We start from the raw sequence: 17,742 nt of genomic DNA on the forward strand, positions 1-17,742 counted from the left end.
AAATCCACTTTACAAAGGGCTTCATAAAGGGCTTCATAAAGGCAGCAAAATAAAACAGGCGAGTCAAAAAATGATGCAAAGAAAATTAAAGCACAAGTAAAATCAGGAAAGACTCTCCGATAGCAGTATGTTTTAAGAAGGGAATTGAAGGAGATCACTGTTGCCATGACATCATTTTATTTATCTTATATCAAGTTTATTTTTCAACTGCAAAATGTCCGTCCATACATATTCTGTATTCTTTAAAAACCAAATGTAAGTTATCCGTCTCAAAAATATTATGGTCAGGCTATATTCAGTAGTACATTTTTTGTTGGAAACCATGATGCCATATAGTGTTTGAGTTGCATCAGACTGCATCGTTTTGAAATGGGTCTTACATTTTTATGGCCCCTCATTCAGGTGTAAGACGTCACAGAATTTCATCATACCCAGGCCAGATTCGGGATGAGACTTTGCATGATGGGGCCTTCAGTCAGTCGGTGACACAGGGATAAAATGCTGAAAATGACATGGTTTGACACCACCACTGACCCTCCAGCATTCTCAGGTCACTGAGTGCAAATGCACATGAAAGAAATGCTTTGGTTTTTCCCTCCTTTTCTTTTAATCTGTGGAACAAAGCGACAGCGGATATAGTGTAGAGACTGGAGCCAGGGCCTATACATAGCTGTCAGCGGGGGGAGAAAACTGACGCTCGGTCTCCATATATGGGCATTCCTACTACGGGAAAGCACGCGAGCACACACACACACACACACACACGACACATCACAGCACATACCTTTCTCTCACATGCGTGCACTTTCGGTCTCAAACATTTTGAAGTCATGTCTTTTTCTTCTTCGTCTCTAGCTCTCCTATATGTTGACCAGTGCACTGCAACCTTATCAGAGAGGAAAAGATCTCTTACGTCTATTCTTCCATTCATGAGTGGAGAGCTCCACCTCCAGGGTGCGTCAGTTTGTTTATACTTCCCGCCCCTCCCAGCTGGTGAAAACCTCACGCACTCACGACCGAGCGGGATATTTCATCAGCGACCACGGCAACAGCATCTCTACTCTTCCGTCTGCGCCCTTTGACCATAATCTACCAGAAGACATTAAAGGTACTGCCTTAAATCGTGTTTCATTGATACAACAAAGTAATTAATTTTTTTTATCGAATAGGTGTGTAACGTTAACGACATTTGTTCCGCTTGTATCGCGTACTTACTACTATACTCGTAGAAGGACTGATGCAATCCCCCCTCGTGTGTTGTCAGTTGTATCTGCACACTAATGTTTAAAAAGAATATAACGTTCCTCATCTTCACTTTGTGTTTCATGTTTGAGAACAAACGAAGAATGTTTCTATACACACGTGTACAGTTTATTCTCAGTAGTTTACACTTTGTAAGGCGGCTTTTATTGCTCATTTTGAGCGGGGACTCGGGGAGTCAATTGCGTACACGGGAAACCAAAACAAAGTGGAAACGGGACACTTAATGAGAGGTGACCATTGTGGGGACATGTGTAAACTGGTTTCTATTTTTTAAACACACGGCACGACACTTTTCCGTGTTAGCACTCGGGGTTTTCATTCATTGTTTTGGCCCGAGCCGGCTAGCTCACCCCGCTAGTAGGGCGTGCTACCAAGGCGTGGGATGATCGTTATGCTGCTTTCAAAGACCCCTCAAAAGCGCAGAATTTCGGTAATGCAATGCTCACGTGAATATACAAGCTACATCTCTAAATACTGACACGAAATTGACTCATCGCTTTTAAATTCAATTACGAAGGCTATCATCTGTGACTGCTAAAATCGTGCTCAAGACAAGCGACAGAAGCACGAGTTGTGTGTGTACACTATGCAAATACGATGTTTCCGTAATCTCTGAAGGCAGCATTAGCACCACGCGAGAGCCAACAGGAGCCACGTAGCTAGCTGGTGTTTCGGTGCCTGACATACGGACTTTCCGCTAGAAGGACAGCTGAACATCGCTCAGTTTGGTCGGCACGGCTCGCAAGTAAGGCTATTTTGAGTGTCCGTTGATATAGCTTTAACAGTCCAACATCCGCGACTGCCATCAAAGTGATTCATCTTCCGGGAAATGTGCACGGAAACACTGTCTGGGTTTAGGGTGTTACCACGCTTGTATCAGCCGTAATGACATTTTTGTGGTGGCGGTGAACAGAGAGATGTGTAATGTGACTCGAACCTGCTTGGCGATGGTCAGGTGGTTTGATGGGGTGAGGCGGAGTGGAGAGGTAGCTGGACAAACCAGGCATCCACATGCCACGTTACATTCTTGAAATCCAGGATTAATTTACAATTTCAGCTCAACACAGCAAAAGACAAAACACCTGACCGCCAAATGAAAGGCTGGATTTGTCAAGTGTTGTCATGGCATGTCACAGCCTGTCATTGCTGCAGATACAGATTGTTAATTTCTTTATTATTGAGTTGAGCTGCAACAACATGCCCATATTGCCCGTAGTATCTGCATGTTTGCACATGAACACCTTAAAACACATCATATTATTTTTATTGGTGTACTCTAGGGGGGATGTAGTACATATATAGTTGCCTACCTCTTAATAATACTCAATAATAATGCAGTCTAATACAAAAACCCTGCAATAAATCCTACCGTGAAGATTGTAATGTTAAGTTTTTTGAGAGCGGTTGATCCAACTTTATGGTAATTTTAGTGCTGTTAAATTGTATTGCATTAAACTGGGATATATCGTTACATCACTGGGTTTAGACTAAATACTAGACACACCTCTGATTTTCAACAAAAACTTCAACTTTCATGAAGGTAAAATTTGCTGCAGGGCTGTGGTGTTAGTTTGAGCAAGACACACCTAATAATAAACTGGCACCTAAGCATAAAAGCACAATAGTCTGTGTTGGGCATCTATTGTACTGTAACTGTTAACACCCTCCTTGAGCATTTCCATACCATTTATGACCATTTTACCAGATATGCAATTAACCAGGAATAGTGTGTCAATGTGTGAGTGCTCGGTACATTATTGTGTCCGCAATCGCCAAGTTGTAATTAAGCCTATAACAACATTATAGTAAATGTGTACTGTAGGAGGAGGCCTGTTGCACTGCAATTGTTACATCCTCTTGAGCAATCCTACCTCTTGGGATTACTGAGTGAGATGTGACATGCCTAATAAGTTATTTCTAGTTAAATGGCGGAATAGTGATGTTGCGCAAAAAGTTTACAAAAGCATGCACATCCAAACGTGATGGATGAGGGGTGCATGGGAAGAATTATATGTAAGTCCGCACACTAGATAATGCTCCCATGAACATTTATTACGCTGTACCACCACGTGATGTTTCGGGCACAAGCCCATCTTCAGGCATGAAATTAATTAGTGTGTCATTCAGCGCCACCTCCTTGAAGCAACCAGCCTTCACATGAGGGTCTGCGTCTGATGTTCTCGGTGCATTTTAGCATCTAAAATGATCAAGTCAAGATTTTGATATGACAAATTGGCAGATTTGGTTAAATGTCTGTGTCTTGTGTTGAGATTTTTTTTGTGTTTTAATTGTGTATAGATGATCTGGGAGAAGCTGAGGAATGCGGTAACCTGGTTTCCAATTTTTTGGAGCACAATTAAATACTTGAAGGGAAAAATTACATTGAACACTGCTGTCGTGTCCTCATCCTTTCTGACCCGTGCTGTGGTGCAGCTTGGTTGCCACATCCTGGCTGTCAGGTTATCTTTTATGATGTGTAGATTTGTACTTCTGGTTATGGGAAAGTGGACAGATTGTTAATTTGTCACATTCCATCTCACAGCGAGAGCAGTTTTTGGCAGGAGTGGTGGTTTGCAGCCAGGTGACTTAAAGGGTCGTTCGGTTCAATCTCAGTGGTCGGTCTGTCCACACATACTTTGCACACGAGTTTACACACACACACACACACACACACACACTAACAAAAACACGTACTGCCTTTCTGTAAAACTACAGTGTACCTTACACATACAAACATATATTTCTGGCTCAAAAGACGTACCATTCATAACTTCAAACACCTGGAAGACCATTGTGTGAGACCTGAAGAATGGTTCACTGTCTCTGTACAGCCAGTCATGATACGGGGTGCCTTCCAGGGTTGTTATGCAAGGTCACATTTACTCCTTTCAATGGATGTTTAGCCCTGCAGGGCACTGAACACGGTGTTCCCTTTGTTCAGCTGCTGGCCCCACAAATTACTGTACACTTCACTAAGAACAGGATACAGGGTTTTCAATCAATCTAAACTGTAAACAGCATTTCCATGCACATTTTGAGAATAAGACAAGAAATACAAAATGCAAATTAACATCTGAGTTTACATACATCATGTTTACACAATACACGCACGTGTACAGGTAAATATTTGAATATATCTATATATTACCCCTTTTTAAATGACAAGTTTTATTTTTTACTCTTGAGACAAAAGCTTCAGGTGCCTAGAATTTAATACAAAACAAAAAATTACATTTCTGAATTTGAGACTGATATCAGGACTGTGAGGTTCAGAATTTTGCAATAATTCATGTTTTTGTTTTAACCTGGGAGCAGATTTGTGAAGAACTTTGTGGCTAAAGGCAAGGTACCTTTTGTGCGATGAATAATTAGATATTAGATGTTAATGCTACTATGATGTAGCAGAAATAACATTGCGGGTCTGGTCAAATGACCATAGAGCTTTGTTGTTGTTGTTGTTGTCAATGGTGGCGCGGTCAAAACAAAGCCATGCGCTGTTTATATGGGTAGAAGCAACAAGCTATAATGAGGTTAGCAGGTTTGTTACTTCTCCTAATAATCCTCTTAGAGTCCGTGGCAGCAGTTGCAGCAATGCTAAGTCAAGTAACAGGACCATTATCCCTGAAGCCTGTTGTAACCGGAGCACTCTCAGTTGTTGCTCATAGTCCGCCAAGATAAATACTGTGGTGGTGTATTCTAGTAAACTAGAATACGAAAGAAATCAATTTATCTTCCTTGTTCACACTTAAAGTCATGTGTGACAGGAACATAAAATGGCTGCAGGTAGCACACGAGTCCTTTCATGTGGGTGTGTGTGGGCTGTTATGTAGTGGAGCTTGCAGACTGTCTTTTTTCTTTTTTGAGCCACACCTCTCTGTGCAAACTGGCATAAATCTGCCCTACTTACGCACAGGGCACCCTCGTGAAAACCACAAGGAAAAGATTAGCAACTAGCTGACGTGACGGAGGCATCGGCTAGGGTGAAGGTGCCTCTAGCATCGCTTTAATGAGACCACCCTTAAGTGAGGTCACACAGCAAGCAGGTCTGCATTTTTTTGTAACATTAAGGTGGGAACTGTGCCACAACTTAGTCCGCGGACACGAAAGAAAGTCTTGCTTTGAAAGGCTGTCCCACTGTCAGGTTCTCTGGGTGTTTTACATCTTTCACGTAGTTTCACTTACGCACCTTTTGTCCTGCTTAGTGAAGGTATGTGCGGTGCTGGGCGAACCCCCGAGGAGATCACAGCCAGCTGGGCACAGTAGTTTAGCAATAAATGTTTATTGACACAACATTGACACTCTCAGATCTCAGTTCCTGGTGTGCGATGGAAAATGCTACTGGAATGTCACACCAAGTAGGGAGTGGGAGCTGTCCACCATATACCAGTTTCCCATCAGTCTTCAGAGGGCTGAATGTTTATTGTTGCGGTTGTCGGGTGCTCTCTGCTGTTTTTATTTCATTGTTTGACAGTGTTTGTCTTTTTTCTCCCAACACTTAACTGTACTAGGCAGGATATTCTCTTTTGAAATGGTAAGACTAGAAGTGCTTTGATTAAATAGGTTATGTTGTTTTTATGGTATTAATAGAATATTGTCATTGTACTGAAACATTGTGAGGGCTTATATCCTGTGTGCTATGAAGAGGAACAGGCCAAAATTAGACCATAACATAATCTACAGCTTTTCCTTTTTAAAAACGCACTGTGTGACCATAAACTGAACTTGTGAACTTTGTGAGGTTGTGGCGCTAGGTCTCTTTGCTTTCTCATTGCATTTTATGTACCAGAAATACAAACTAGTTAGTAACCCAAAACGCTGTCTGACCACTTTGTGTTTTGTATATTGTGCCACTAGGCATGTCGTGTCTTTGATTATTAATTTTTTAATAATCCTAATTTTTCCTACAACTGTTTTGCTGTGAGGTGTATCCACGCTGCAGTATCATTTGATACATGTTTTCCTTTCTTACGCCTGATTCCAGCTTCCATCTTTTCACCACCGCCACCTGAAAGTACCTGGAAGTTAAATTTGTGTGACCTCCTGAGCAGGGATAAATGTAATTCTTGGATTTCCCCAAAGTGTGAAAATGCACAATAGAAATAAAAGCAAAATTGGTGCCAACAGCTTTATGTTTCATTAAGTTCCTGAAGTGGAAAAGGGGAGCAAGCATGTTCAACCTGAAGCAGAACCTTTTTAACTAGACACAAGATAAGAAAAAAAAACTTCAGCACAACAGAGAGTAGTTTTACTATTGGCACTCTTTGCCTCCTCATCTATGTTTTCACCCATTTAATGAGTATGAAAAGGCATTTTTGATCCAGGTAGACGACCACACTCTCACATCCACACTGTGCCACGCAGTCGGCCTGGTTTTTGTTGCTGGGTTAGTGTTTCACTTCTTCTCTTTGCTGTCTGACCGTTGAAGTGACTGACAGACCTGAAACGCCTGTCCGCCTTCTCAGCACTCACACGGAGGAATCGGGTGTCGTTGCAATAATAGCTTCAGACTCGGTGCAACGTTGCCTTTGACGCTGCTCTGCACCCTGAATCCTGACTTCAAGCCTCTTATTGGAAAAATTGCAATGCGGTCCCACTGAATACTGATACCAGTCAGCGGAGTTCAGCCTTTTTGATTTGCTAAAAATCTGATCCTTGTGTGTATTCCCCTTTTCAGGCTAGTGGAGTTATTTTATGATTTATGAAGTTAACCATTGTCATGGGCCCTTTTTACTAAACTGTTAATGGTTAGTCATGGCTATGGTAGTTGTAGTAGTCATAAAAATAGTGTAGTATTTGCAGATAAGATAAACATTCCTTGCCCTTGGCATTAGAAGCATGGCTTTGCATGACTTGCATGTGCCAACATGTATTACCTCAAATAATAATGCGTTTCAGACATTTTACATTTCAATTCAAACAGTTACTGTATTACTGTACTGTAAAAGGCTAAATAATCCCTGTGATGCTGCAGAAAGTGGGAAGTAATCAAACTTGGATATCACACGCCACAATTAAAAAAAAAAATGTGTTAAAACATGGAGTAAGATAACACACGATGCACTGCTATTTTGACCAAGACAAATGCTGTATTGTTAATGACAGACATTCACACTCACTCATTCACACACACTCTCTATGTGCAAAGATTTGGTCTCAGCATTGCACTGTGGCTCTTCATAATTAAAATTGCGGTCCCTTTCCAAAAAGCACCGAGTCAAGGACGTACAGCACGATGAGTCTTGGCTCCTTCTTTCTGTCAAAAGAAGTTATTTACTGTGGAAAGGTATGTAAGAGTTACATAATCTATTGTATTTTCATATGTGTTCATTTAAACAAGCCTAGCAGGAGCAGCTACACAACACAGAGCAGTAAACCCACCAGTCTAACCTGTTTAAGCGCCAGGATTTCTCTCTCCACAGCCCACAGCATGGAGTAAAAAAATATGATGTAACAACAGATAAACATTTTCCATATCACCTCTACAAATCCAAACGTTAAAGTCTTGAATGGCACTAAGCAATGTAGTTGAATATAGTAGCCAGGGTGGGAAGTTTACTCTTGAGTGGCTGGTGAATTTAAACATTTCTCTGTCAGTCCTGGTAGATGTTCACATTTTAAAGTTTCCCATCCTGATCGTAGCGTCCACTGCCTCAAATAACTTTTATGTCGTTGGACCTGGTCCACGTTTCACACCCAACATTTCTCTATGGAGTGTGTTTGTGTTGTTGACATTGTTTGAGTCACTCAAGTGTCACACAACTGCCCTCAATTTTTAAATTTGATTTGAGTGATTTATGTGAAGTCTGCCCGTGTGTGTTCATCCGTCCAGGAATCTCACCGCCGCCAAAGACAAACAGAAAAACGTCGTATCTGTCCTGGCGAGATGTACTGTACTGTGCTATGCGTCCTTGGCCTGTTATGAACTTTTCCTGTGTGTGTGTGTGCAAGTGTTTTGCAGAAACTTGTGTAATCCTTATCATTCACCCTTTCCCGAACTTGAAAAGCTTGTTAGTAGTGACGTAAAAATGTGTTGCCGTTGTCCTTGAGGATGGTTTTGCCTGCGTTTTTCGTTTTAAATCATTGATAATGCATGGGACAGTAATCAATACAACTACGCACTGCATTTCGATTTAAAGGAACAGTAACTATTATCACACTGCCACAAGTTTGTTAGGTTCACATTATTTTTACCGCAGTCACTCGCTTAGATTGTAGATCTAGATATCAGAAATATATATGAAAGCCTTTTCCTTGTGGTTTTTATATAGGGTAAGGGTTAGTTTTCATAGATGCAGTGTATTTCATCTGTACATCCACCTTCTCCCAGTGCCACTGGTTCACCTTATCGAGCTGCTGGTTCACACTGTCCTCCTCTCTCTTGTTGATATTAGCTTACTTCCACCGCCACTGGCTTTCCCAGGCTTCTCCCTGTCGGCCTCTATCTGCTGGAAAAACATAACACAAGTAGTGGCGTGCCCTTTCTCGCAGTAAGGGATTGGTGAGGAATTAAGCTAGGTGTTCTTTTGTTTTTATATGGGTGTGTACTATGGTGGGTTTATTTGTCGAGGCAAAATTAAGATTAGATTTAAGCCTAGTAGGATAGCGCTAGGTTTTCTTTTGTCTTTGTGCCCCACTGCGTCTCATGATATGTTACTACGCTGTAAGAGGTGGAGGTATGAATTCCGGGAAATTACATAACTGGTATTTGTACGGCTTCACATGTAGTGAAGTGTGTATTTTTTATTGTCTCTCTAAACCTGCTGACTGATCTCTTTTTTATACTGAAGAGGAGGAGAATATTCCAGAGAAGTTTCCAACATCTCTGGTGCTACCTGCGTTCACCTGAAATGCACCTAAACCATATTGAGACATGTGTATGATATCAGACCATACAAATAAACTTGACAAACTATGCTACCAAGTTGTCATGTTGATTTGTACAGCCCGGGTGGGAGGGAACACGTTGCGCCTTTCCTTGAAAGTGTTCACTGTTGAAAAGAAAAGATGCTATAATCCCACAACTGTGTGACATGTAAGCTTTGGCAGTTACTGAATGGTTCCTTGTTTTGAGCTCTTGTTTTCTTGTCGTGTTCTCTCACAGGTCCTAATCTGCTGCTGTGAAATACTGTGACCACAGACGTGCCACTTCCTGTTCTGTGTGCTCGAGTGGCTGTTGCAACACACCTAAAGGACCAATAATAAACAAGTACTTGGTTTACCTACCCATCTGCTCAAAGTACTTCTACTCTCAGTCCAGTCACACGTGTTCTGTTTAAGCTGTGTCAATCACACACCCACACTAGAAGGATTTAAAACACATAGCCTGGTTCAGCGCCCACACACAGTCACAGCAAATATGGCCACCAAGCTGTCCAACTTTGGCAAAGTCTTGCTGCGTCGCCGGACATTAAACTGCTCTAGTGAGGAGTCCCAATTTGCCCGCTGCCTGTCCACCCTGGACCTCATTGCCTTGGGGGTGGGCTCCACGCTCGGCGCCGGTGTCTATGTCCTCGCTGGCGAGGTCGCCCGAGAGAAGGCAGGACCCGCCATTGTCCTCTGCTTCCTCATTGCTGCTCTGTCCTCCATGTTGGCCGGCCTGTGCTACGCAGAATTTGGTGCCCGTGTCCCCAAAACAGGCTCTGCGTACCTTTACAGCTACGTGACGGTTGGAGAAATCTGGGCCTTCATCACAGGGTGGAACCTCATCCTCTCCTATGTGATAGGTGAGCTTTCTAAAGTTTCAGCAGAGTTGTTGTAGTGCTTTTTACGATGTGTTTGCTGTAGCAACAACACAAATCAGTTTAATACATTTTTAACTGCTAAAATCCCACGTAAGAATATAGAGAACCATGGAATGAATAAGTCACTTCCCGTCGCCACATTGTTGACTTATTTAAGTTTCTGTCTTCTCCTTTTAGGTACGGCCAGTGTGGCCCGGGCATGGAGCTCAACCTTTGACAACCTGGTTGAGCAAAAGATCTCCGACTTCTTTAAAGCCTCCATGACAATGAAGGTGCCAGGGGGGGTGCTGGCAGAGTACCCGGACCTGTTCGCCCTCATCCTCATTCTGCTGCTCACTGGTGAGTTAGCCCTGCTCGTCATCAGCCGTTATGATGAGCGCATGCGCCGACGTGCATGCAGCCGGTTACAGTTACCTCACTTCACTTAAATACTGTAAATGTGTATATTTTTTATTTTCTATTTCTTATTTTTATATTTTGTACATACCTTTAGTTCTAAATTATGCTATTTTCCTACTCTGGAATGGGAGCACCGGTGCTGTACAATTTCCCCCCGGGGATCAATAAAGTATTTCTGATTCTGATTCTGATTCTGATGCTCAGTGGTTCCCAGCGTCGGGGTCGGGATCTTCTCTGGGGGTTACAGGATAAATGAGAGATTGTGAGATGATTGATACAATAGGGAAAGAAGAAAATGCATTTCTTATTCATGCACTTTTCTGTAATCTTATGTTTTTTTTTACTTTTTTTTACTGCAGCCCATGTTAACATGGCCATTGTTAGCTTTTCATTAAAAACATTGCATAACAACCAGAACAGTTGTCACACTAATATTGCAGCTAGTGTGGCATGCCAGTAGCTGTGTTAGAAAGAAATAATTGGTGGATTGGTGTCGCTGACTGATGGTTATGTTGGAAATAATGAAGTACGAACACATCCACCCACATAGCAGGACATGTTGTTATTGGTGCTGAAATATTAAATCTCTCTTCTCTCCCTTCCCTTCCTATCCTCTCCCCTCTTCCTGTACTTTGTGCCCTCAGGACTTCTGGCCTTCGGCGTGAACGAGTCGGCGCTGGTGAACAAGATCTTCACGGGCATCAATCTGGTGGTTCTGGGCTTCGTTATCATCTCTGGCTTTGTAAAGGGGGACACAAACAACTGGAACCTGACGGAGGAAGACTACATCAGCTTCATAAATCACACCAACAGCAGCAGGCTTCCGAAGTCAGTAATTGACAGCCGCCTCTGTCAGCAAATGAACTTTAGTTTTACTGTCTCATCTGTGTTTGATTGTTAAACTGTGTGTCTCTCTTCTTCCGCCACTCAGAGTTGAGGAGGAGTTTGGTGTGGGTGGTTTTGCTCCGTTTGGCCTCACTGGAGTCCTGTCTGGTGCTGCCACCTGCTTCTACGCCTTTGTGGGCTTTGACTGCATCGCCACAACAAGTGAGTGGTTTTAATATTTCCATGATAAATGCTCTTTCTGACATATACTGATGATACATAGATCATCGTTATAAACAACATCCCAGGGGAAGGTTACGACTGTGCAACTATAAGTCACACCGATGCATACAGTCAGGATCTTGTGTGCTTTTGCTTGCTCAGAGGTTTATTTGTTTATTTATTTACGGTTACTGAGTTTCTTGTTTGACAAGTGCTTCTCTCTGTGACTGTTTCCCCAAAGACTCGTCTTTCTTGTGTCAATATGCAGTTTTGTGTCTTCTGTGACACGGGGAACTTGTTGACCTTTTACGGTCAGATGTGCACAAATGTTTGGATAGCACACACACAAGACTGGAACTACTTTTTGATGATTGGTTGTTCCATTCAAACATTACATAAGTACATCGGAGATATTGCAACATCATCTTCAAACAGTGCAGGGATCTGACGCAGCCCCTGTTATGTAACTTTTTAGGGGACTGCGAGAGACATCAAATCTCACCTGTTGCAATACATGATTGGTTGTCTGTTCCCCATGTCTCCTGTGAACACTTCTTATCAGTTAATCCTCTTTTTTTTGTTTCTTTTCCCGTGTTGTCCTCAGGCGAGGAAGCAAAGAACCCCATGCGTTCCATACCTATCGGCATCGTGGCCTCACTGCTGATCTGCTTTTTCGCCTACTTCGGTGTGTCTGCCGCTCTAACCCTGATGATGCCGTACTACCAGCTGAACACCCAGAGTCCTCTGCCCGAGGCCTTCACCCACGTCGGCTGGGCTCCTGCCAGATACATCGTGGCTGTGGGCTCTCTCTGCGCTCTGTCTACCAGGTAAGGGAGGAGACTGTTTTCTTGATATGTTTCTTTACATAATACTGTAAAGCTTTTAATATCGAAGCATAATACTAACTATTGGTCTTATCTCAGTCTCCTAGGCTCCATGTTCCCCATGCCCCGTGTTATTTATGCCATGGCAGAGGACGGGCTGCTGTTCCGTATTCTGTCCAGGATGAACGTTCGCACAAAGACTCCCCTCCTGGCTACCATTGTGTCGGGCATCGTTGCAGGTAAGCTCTCTTTGTCTATTTTTCGTGTCGTTTTTTCCTCCTTTTTCCTTTTATCTTTGTATCTTTCTTGTCCTGTATGTTCATTGCTTCAGGCCAACAGAGGCTGTCTTTGCTGTGTCTACCCCATGCCAGGGTCACAGCCTAAAATATATCTTTGTGACTTTCTGACAATCAGAGATGGGTTACAGTGTAAACTTTCTAAGAAAACTGGTTTTGCTTCTCCTTACAGCTCTGATGGCCTTCCTGTTTGACCTGGCAGCTCTGGTCGACCTCATGTCTATTGGAACCCTGTTGGCGTACTCTTTGGTGGCCATCTGTGTCCTCATCCTCAGGTAAGCCCCTTTTATCTCTGTTATTAAGTCTTCTGAAGTTGTAATCATGTGTTAAGTGCTCTCTAGCAGCTGCTGTACTAATGTCATTGCCCAGTACCCATGAAGCCAGTTTAAAAGCATAGTTTTATCACAATCTGTGTACAGCTAAAGCACAAGTTTTATTGGACTTGTTAAACAGAACTAACAGCATGTTTTGCAGAAGAATGTACATCCATTTTTATGAAAGCCTTTATTTGTAAGCAGCGAATATTTCTAGCTATTTTCTAGCTATACTTTTCTAGTCAGTTCCCTCTTCTTCTTTTTTTTCACTCTGACACACTTCCCTCCCTCCACAGGTACCAGCCAGGCTCCCTGAGTTCGTCCAGCCAGACGGAGAAGCTGGTGGAGCTGGTGGAAGGGGAGAAGGTGGCCGTAAGTGGAGGGGACAGCGGCGACGAGTACGGCATGGAGAAGCCATGCAGAGAGAGCTTCACCGCCAAGCTGCTCTTCTGCCCGAGTGGAAAGACCCCGACACAGATCTCTGGGATGATTGTCTACGCTACCACTGCAATTATTTGTAAGTATGTCTGAGAAAAGGCTAAAGATGGCACTTGTTGTTGGCTGATAAATGTGTTCTTTTTAACAACGAATACGACAAATGTACGGTAATAAAGGTAACCCTTTCTCCTTCTTTCTTCTTCCCTGCAGCGGTTCTCATCACTGTACTGTGTATTATCCTGGCCAACTGTCTCACAGAGCTGCTGGCCGGACAGGCAAGCGTTGTGGTGCCGTGTGTCATTTTGACTCTGCTCTGTGCCGTCTGTGTCGTCATCATCTTCAGGCAGCCTGAGAGCAAAGAGGCCCTCACCTTCAAGGTAATGATCAAACCCTCAGAACTGGACCAAAGAGTCTTTGGCATTATTACGCTGATGTACGCATCGAAGCCTCTCAGCTGCCGACTTATTTACTGGCACACTGATTTAAAATGTAGTAATGCTGACTTTTTTTTCACACCCTCACCACGCATTTCTCTGTCCTCTCAAGGTCCCTCTGCTTCCCTGGTTGCCCCTGTTCAGTGTTTTCGTCAACATCTACCTCATGATGCAGCTGGACATGGGTACATGGTGCCGCTTCGCCGTCTGGATGTTAATCGGTACAGTTTGAACATTACTAATTGCAGCGTTTTTTTTCATTTCTAGTGCCACACTTTCATGCAACTGTTTTTGTAACTGCTAACTCTCTCCTCCCTTCCCAGGTTTCGCCATCTACTTCTTCTACGGTATTAAGAACAGCAGTGAAGCTGCCAACAGGTCAACCCCGCGCAAATACGAGCCTGCAAGGCAGACCAAGAGCCCGATTTACAAAGGCGCTCCCGATGACAGCGACATGGAAGCAGGCAGCCCCTGATACAGACTGACGTAGACCTGGGGAGTGTTGCAGAGCATCTACACTCACTTTGGCAGTCTGATGGAACTGCTGCAGTGTAGGCGGCCTGGAACGCAGCTCTGGGTCTAAAAGGAAGAAGAGGCAAGAAAACACCACACACATCTTACCTCTGACTTGGAGGCTGATTAACTTGATGGCTAGACACTGTGACAGAGCCACTTTCTGGCCCATGTGTCTGTCTTTAATCTGTCTGTTTGTTCTTAGCCTTAGCCCTCTGGAGATCTGCCTATAACACACGCGTTGAATGGACCTAACTAACAAAGAGTTGCTCCTCCATGAAGTTTTCTGTAATCTGAAGCCGTTAACTGGAAGAATGTTACACTTTTAACTGTTTTCGTCTTTGCTCCATCTCCGTTGTTGGTGCGCTGTAGCTGTGTGTGGAGCCACGTGGCCACTAGAGGTGAATAAGGACTGCTGTCTGCATCGTTTAAAAAAACATATGACTTGAGCCAGTGAGTTTACGATCGTCAGTACGCTTGGATCAGTGAGCTAAACATGAGTAGCTTTCGGTAGGGTTAGCACGTTTAGTTTATTGCACCAGCCTGTGTGTTTGTGTGTAAACAGGGTAGCATTGAAGCTGTGTGGTTTACAGCGTCAGTCAGGGCCTCGGTGCAATTAGGTCAGTAGTACATGGTCGACATGTCCACACGGTTCAGCATCTGAGACTGCTGAGAGCGTTTACAGAGGACTTTTTAAACACACTATCGCCTTTGTGCCCCCCTGCTCCCAGAGATGTACAGCCATACAGTATGTGTACACAGCCCCTTTTTTAAAATGGATATTAGTTGCTTATCGTTAATTATCCATGTTGTGTTTTTGTCTTGCATATATATGTGCAGGCATTTTGTGGCCTTTGTATAACCTTAAACCAGATGACTAAAATGGTTTGGAAAAAGCTTTTAACAGCCAAAACTTGCAACAAACTACTTTTCAACCTAAAAAGGGCCTTGAAATCCATAAATTTGAGCAAAAAACGTAAAAGAAAGCAGGAGTTATAAGATTTCATCCCTGCTGTGTTTTCTGGTATTTGCTATAGTGTAAACTCAAACATACTTTCATACACGCATTTGACCATATTTGGTTGGATAGAAGAGTTCAAAACAACGTAAGCATGGAGAGATCTGTATGAATTTTTAAATTATTCATCTAGTTAATGTTTCCAAATTTCATTTACATACTCGCACCTGTCTGCTTCAAACGCTTTGCACGGCTGTACCCAGATATGTTTGCAGATCTGAGGAGGTTGATAGATTTGCACTTAACAAGCTTATTAATCACATTGCATTATTTTAAACATTGAGTCAATACAGTATGAGTGGTTGTTTCTAATCAACATCTGTCCACCTCTGTCGGATCCACCTTGGTGTCTGGGAGCTGGGGGTCTCTTTCAGAATAAAGGCCCGTCTTTCATCGCCACTAAAATATATCTTATTCACCTTCTTTTTTTTTTTTTTCCTTGTGAAAAGACTTCACCAAGGTTCTTGTTGAGTTTCAATTGAAACTTGTTCTTGGCAGCTTTGTCTGTCTGTCACTTTTATTTTATTCAACTTATTATTTTATTTTTTTCTACTTTTATTTACTTTCTCTGATAAAGCTGTTAATATTTAAATGTTTATAGTATTGTTTATGTGGGATAGCTTTCTTTTGCCATTTCATATCAGTCTCAATCAACTAATATGCTTTTTAGATGTATTTTAATCGTTACATGTACAGTTTTTAGTGTGCTGATATTCTTGGTCTCCCTTGTTGCTTCCACAATGTTTTTTGTTTTTCCCCTTTTTAAAAAAAAAAAAATTCTTTGTTGCAAATTGTGATATTCCTGACCAAATGAACGTGTTTTTGGAAACTTGGGCTTTCCAAAACAAAGAATGACCACTAAAAGTTGGTCTCTAAATTGTGTAATTGTCTAATTGTGTTTTTACCCCAGTCCGATGGAGTCAACATAACTTATTATTAATAACATGTTCTTTTTGTTGTTCTAGTTGAGTGTTTTACTGTAGAATGTACAGTATTTGTTTAAAAGTATATCTTTATTTCTATAATGCTGTAAATTATAAAAACATACTTTCTTTAAATATGACTTAAGTATAATTTGGTAAGAGATGTTTTTTTCTTTTGTAAATTACACTTGAAGGCATTTCATTTGACAATTGATGCTGCTGAAATCCAAACTATACAAATCCTAGTCCCCTTTTTCAAATAAAATGCTCCTGGTGGATGCACTATTAAATCATTTCTGCAGATGCTTATAGCATCTTCACTGTTTCTGCGTAGAAAAAGCTCATGTCAGAGCTTGACATATCTCTTTGAGGAGAAGGGAGGGTACAGTAAAGGTAGATTTGGGTTCAGCCAGTGTTTCTAGACGACATGAATCAATAAACTGGTGCCTAAAGAATCATCCGTCTGCCTGAGGAAGGCACCAGGGCTGGTTTAAAAAAAAAAAAAAAAAAAAAAAAAAAAAAAAGCAAGAGTCCGGCTGCGTCTCGGTCTATTCAAATACTTCATGAGTTGCTCTCTTTCACTGGAGATTTAAACTCTTGCTTGCCTGCCAGTGATGGACCCCAGTGAAGAGTTAATTTAACATTAAAAGGTTATGTGTTGTGAGGTCTTAGCTCATATCCAGCCCTTGTGCCTTTTTTAACAAATCTATACTATCTCCCCTCTCAGTGCTATCACATAAACAGCAATGATGTATGTTTGTCATTCTGTTTTATATCCTGTACATATGGCTGTCATGTATAAAATGAACTGTATTTTCAGTGTTTTGTTTTTTTTTTTGGTTTTTTTTAATAAAAAATAATTCATGCTTATGGCAGCTGGAACGTCTCTGTGTTTTATGTGACTCTTCAGTTATTGAAAGAAAGATGGAGACGTTTTCTCAGTATGAGCTGCATGCCAGAGGCTGTTGAAGCAACCTTTTACCAGTTTTTCTGTGAGTAACCGGTGACTCACTTGCATATGTTAACACTATCATCTGTGTTGTTTACAAGTCGTCCGTACCCTCGGGCTGTTTTACTAACTTTGCAACTTCTGACATAAATCCTTCAGCGACAGGACTGCATTAATCTCTACTCAGAATTCATCTACATCCCCATCTCTAATTATGTTGTTGGTTTTAGCAGTTTTAGATTTTATTCAATTGCTTTAGTCCACTTTCTAAAACACTAAGAACAATCACCACAATATTTTATGGAGAAGAACACAGCAACAGTCATTTATGCAACAAAAGGCCATCACTCACAACTTTGTTTTACCAGAGTAAATAACAAATTGACGTGTCCCTGTGTCATTACCTAAGTCAAGACAGCCTAAGGCAGTGGTTCCCAACCTTTTCGGTCTAAGGTGCTCCCCCGGCCCTGTCAACTGAACCCACGTACACCTTCATCAATCCCCACACATCATGTTCCAAATGTGTTTATTGTTGCAAATATTAGTGGTTTTAAATTTTGTTTAAGTTTTTTTTTTTTTTTTT

The 17,742-nt window shown here is 42.0% G+C and overlaps 1 protein-coding gene across 1 annotated transcript; it reads left to right on the forward strand.

Moving 5' to 3' along the window:
- Positions 1–1,043: 1,043 nt before the first annotated feature.
- Positions 1,044–15,826, forward strand: slc7a3a (solute carrier family 7 member 3a). The gene is made up of 12 exons (XM_070917112.1): positions 1,044–1,108; positions 9,365–9,986; positions 10,182–10,343; positions 11,048–11,231; positions 11,335–11,450; positions 12,055–12,277; positions 12,374–12,513; positions 12,743–12,845; positions 13,181–13,401; positions 13,533–13,699; positions 13,869–13,977; positions 14,080–15,826. Exons 2-12 carry the CDS (start codon positions 9,620–9,622, stop codon positions 14,229–14,231), a joined length of 1,944 nt encoding a protein of 647 aa, XP_070773213.1. The 5' UTR covers positions 1,044–1,108; positions 9,365–9,619; the 3' UTR covers positions 14,232–15,826.
- The last annotated feature ends 1,916 nt before the right edge of the window (positions 15,827–17,742 follow it).

Source organism: Enoplosus armatus, chromosome 13 (genome assembly GCF_043641665.1).
Source record: "Enoplosus armatus isolate fEnoArm2 chromosome 13, fEnoArm2.hap1, whole genome shotgun sequence".
NCBI lineage: Eukaryota > Metazoa > Chordata > Actinopteri > Centrarchiformes > Enoplosidae > Enoplosus > Enoplosus armatus.

Coding starts and splice junctions, on each gene's coding strand:
- slc7a3a (XM_070917112.1), top strand. CDS start 9,620: ATGGCCACCAAGCTGTCCAACTTTGGCAAAGTCTTGCTGCGTCGCCGG. Junction 10,344..11,047: donor CCTCATTCTGCTGCTCACTG/GTGAGTTAGCCC, acceptor TTGTGCCCTCAG/GACTTCTGGCCTTCGGCGTG. Junction 11,232..11,334: donor AACAGCAGCAGGCTTCCGAA/GTCAGTAATTGA, acceptor TCCGCCACTCAG/AGTTGAGGAGGAGTTTGGTG.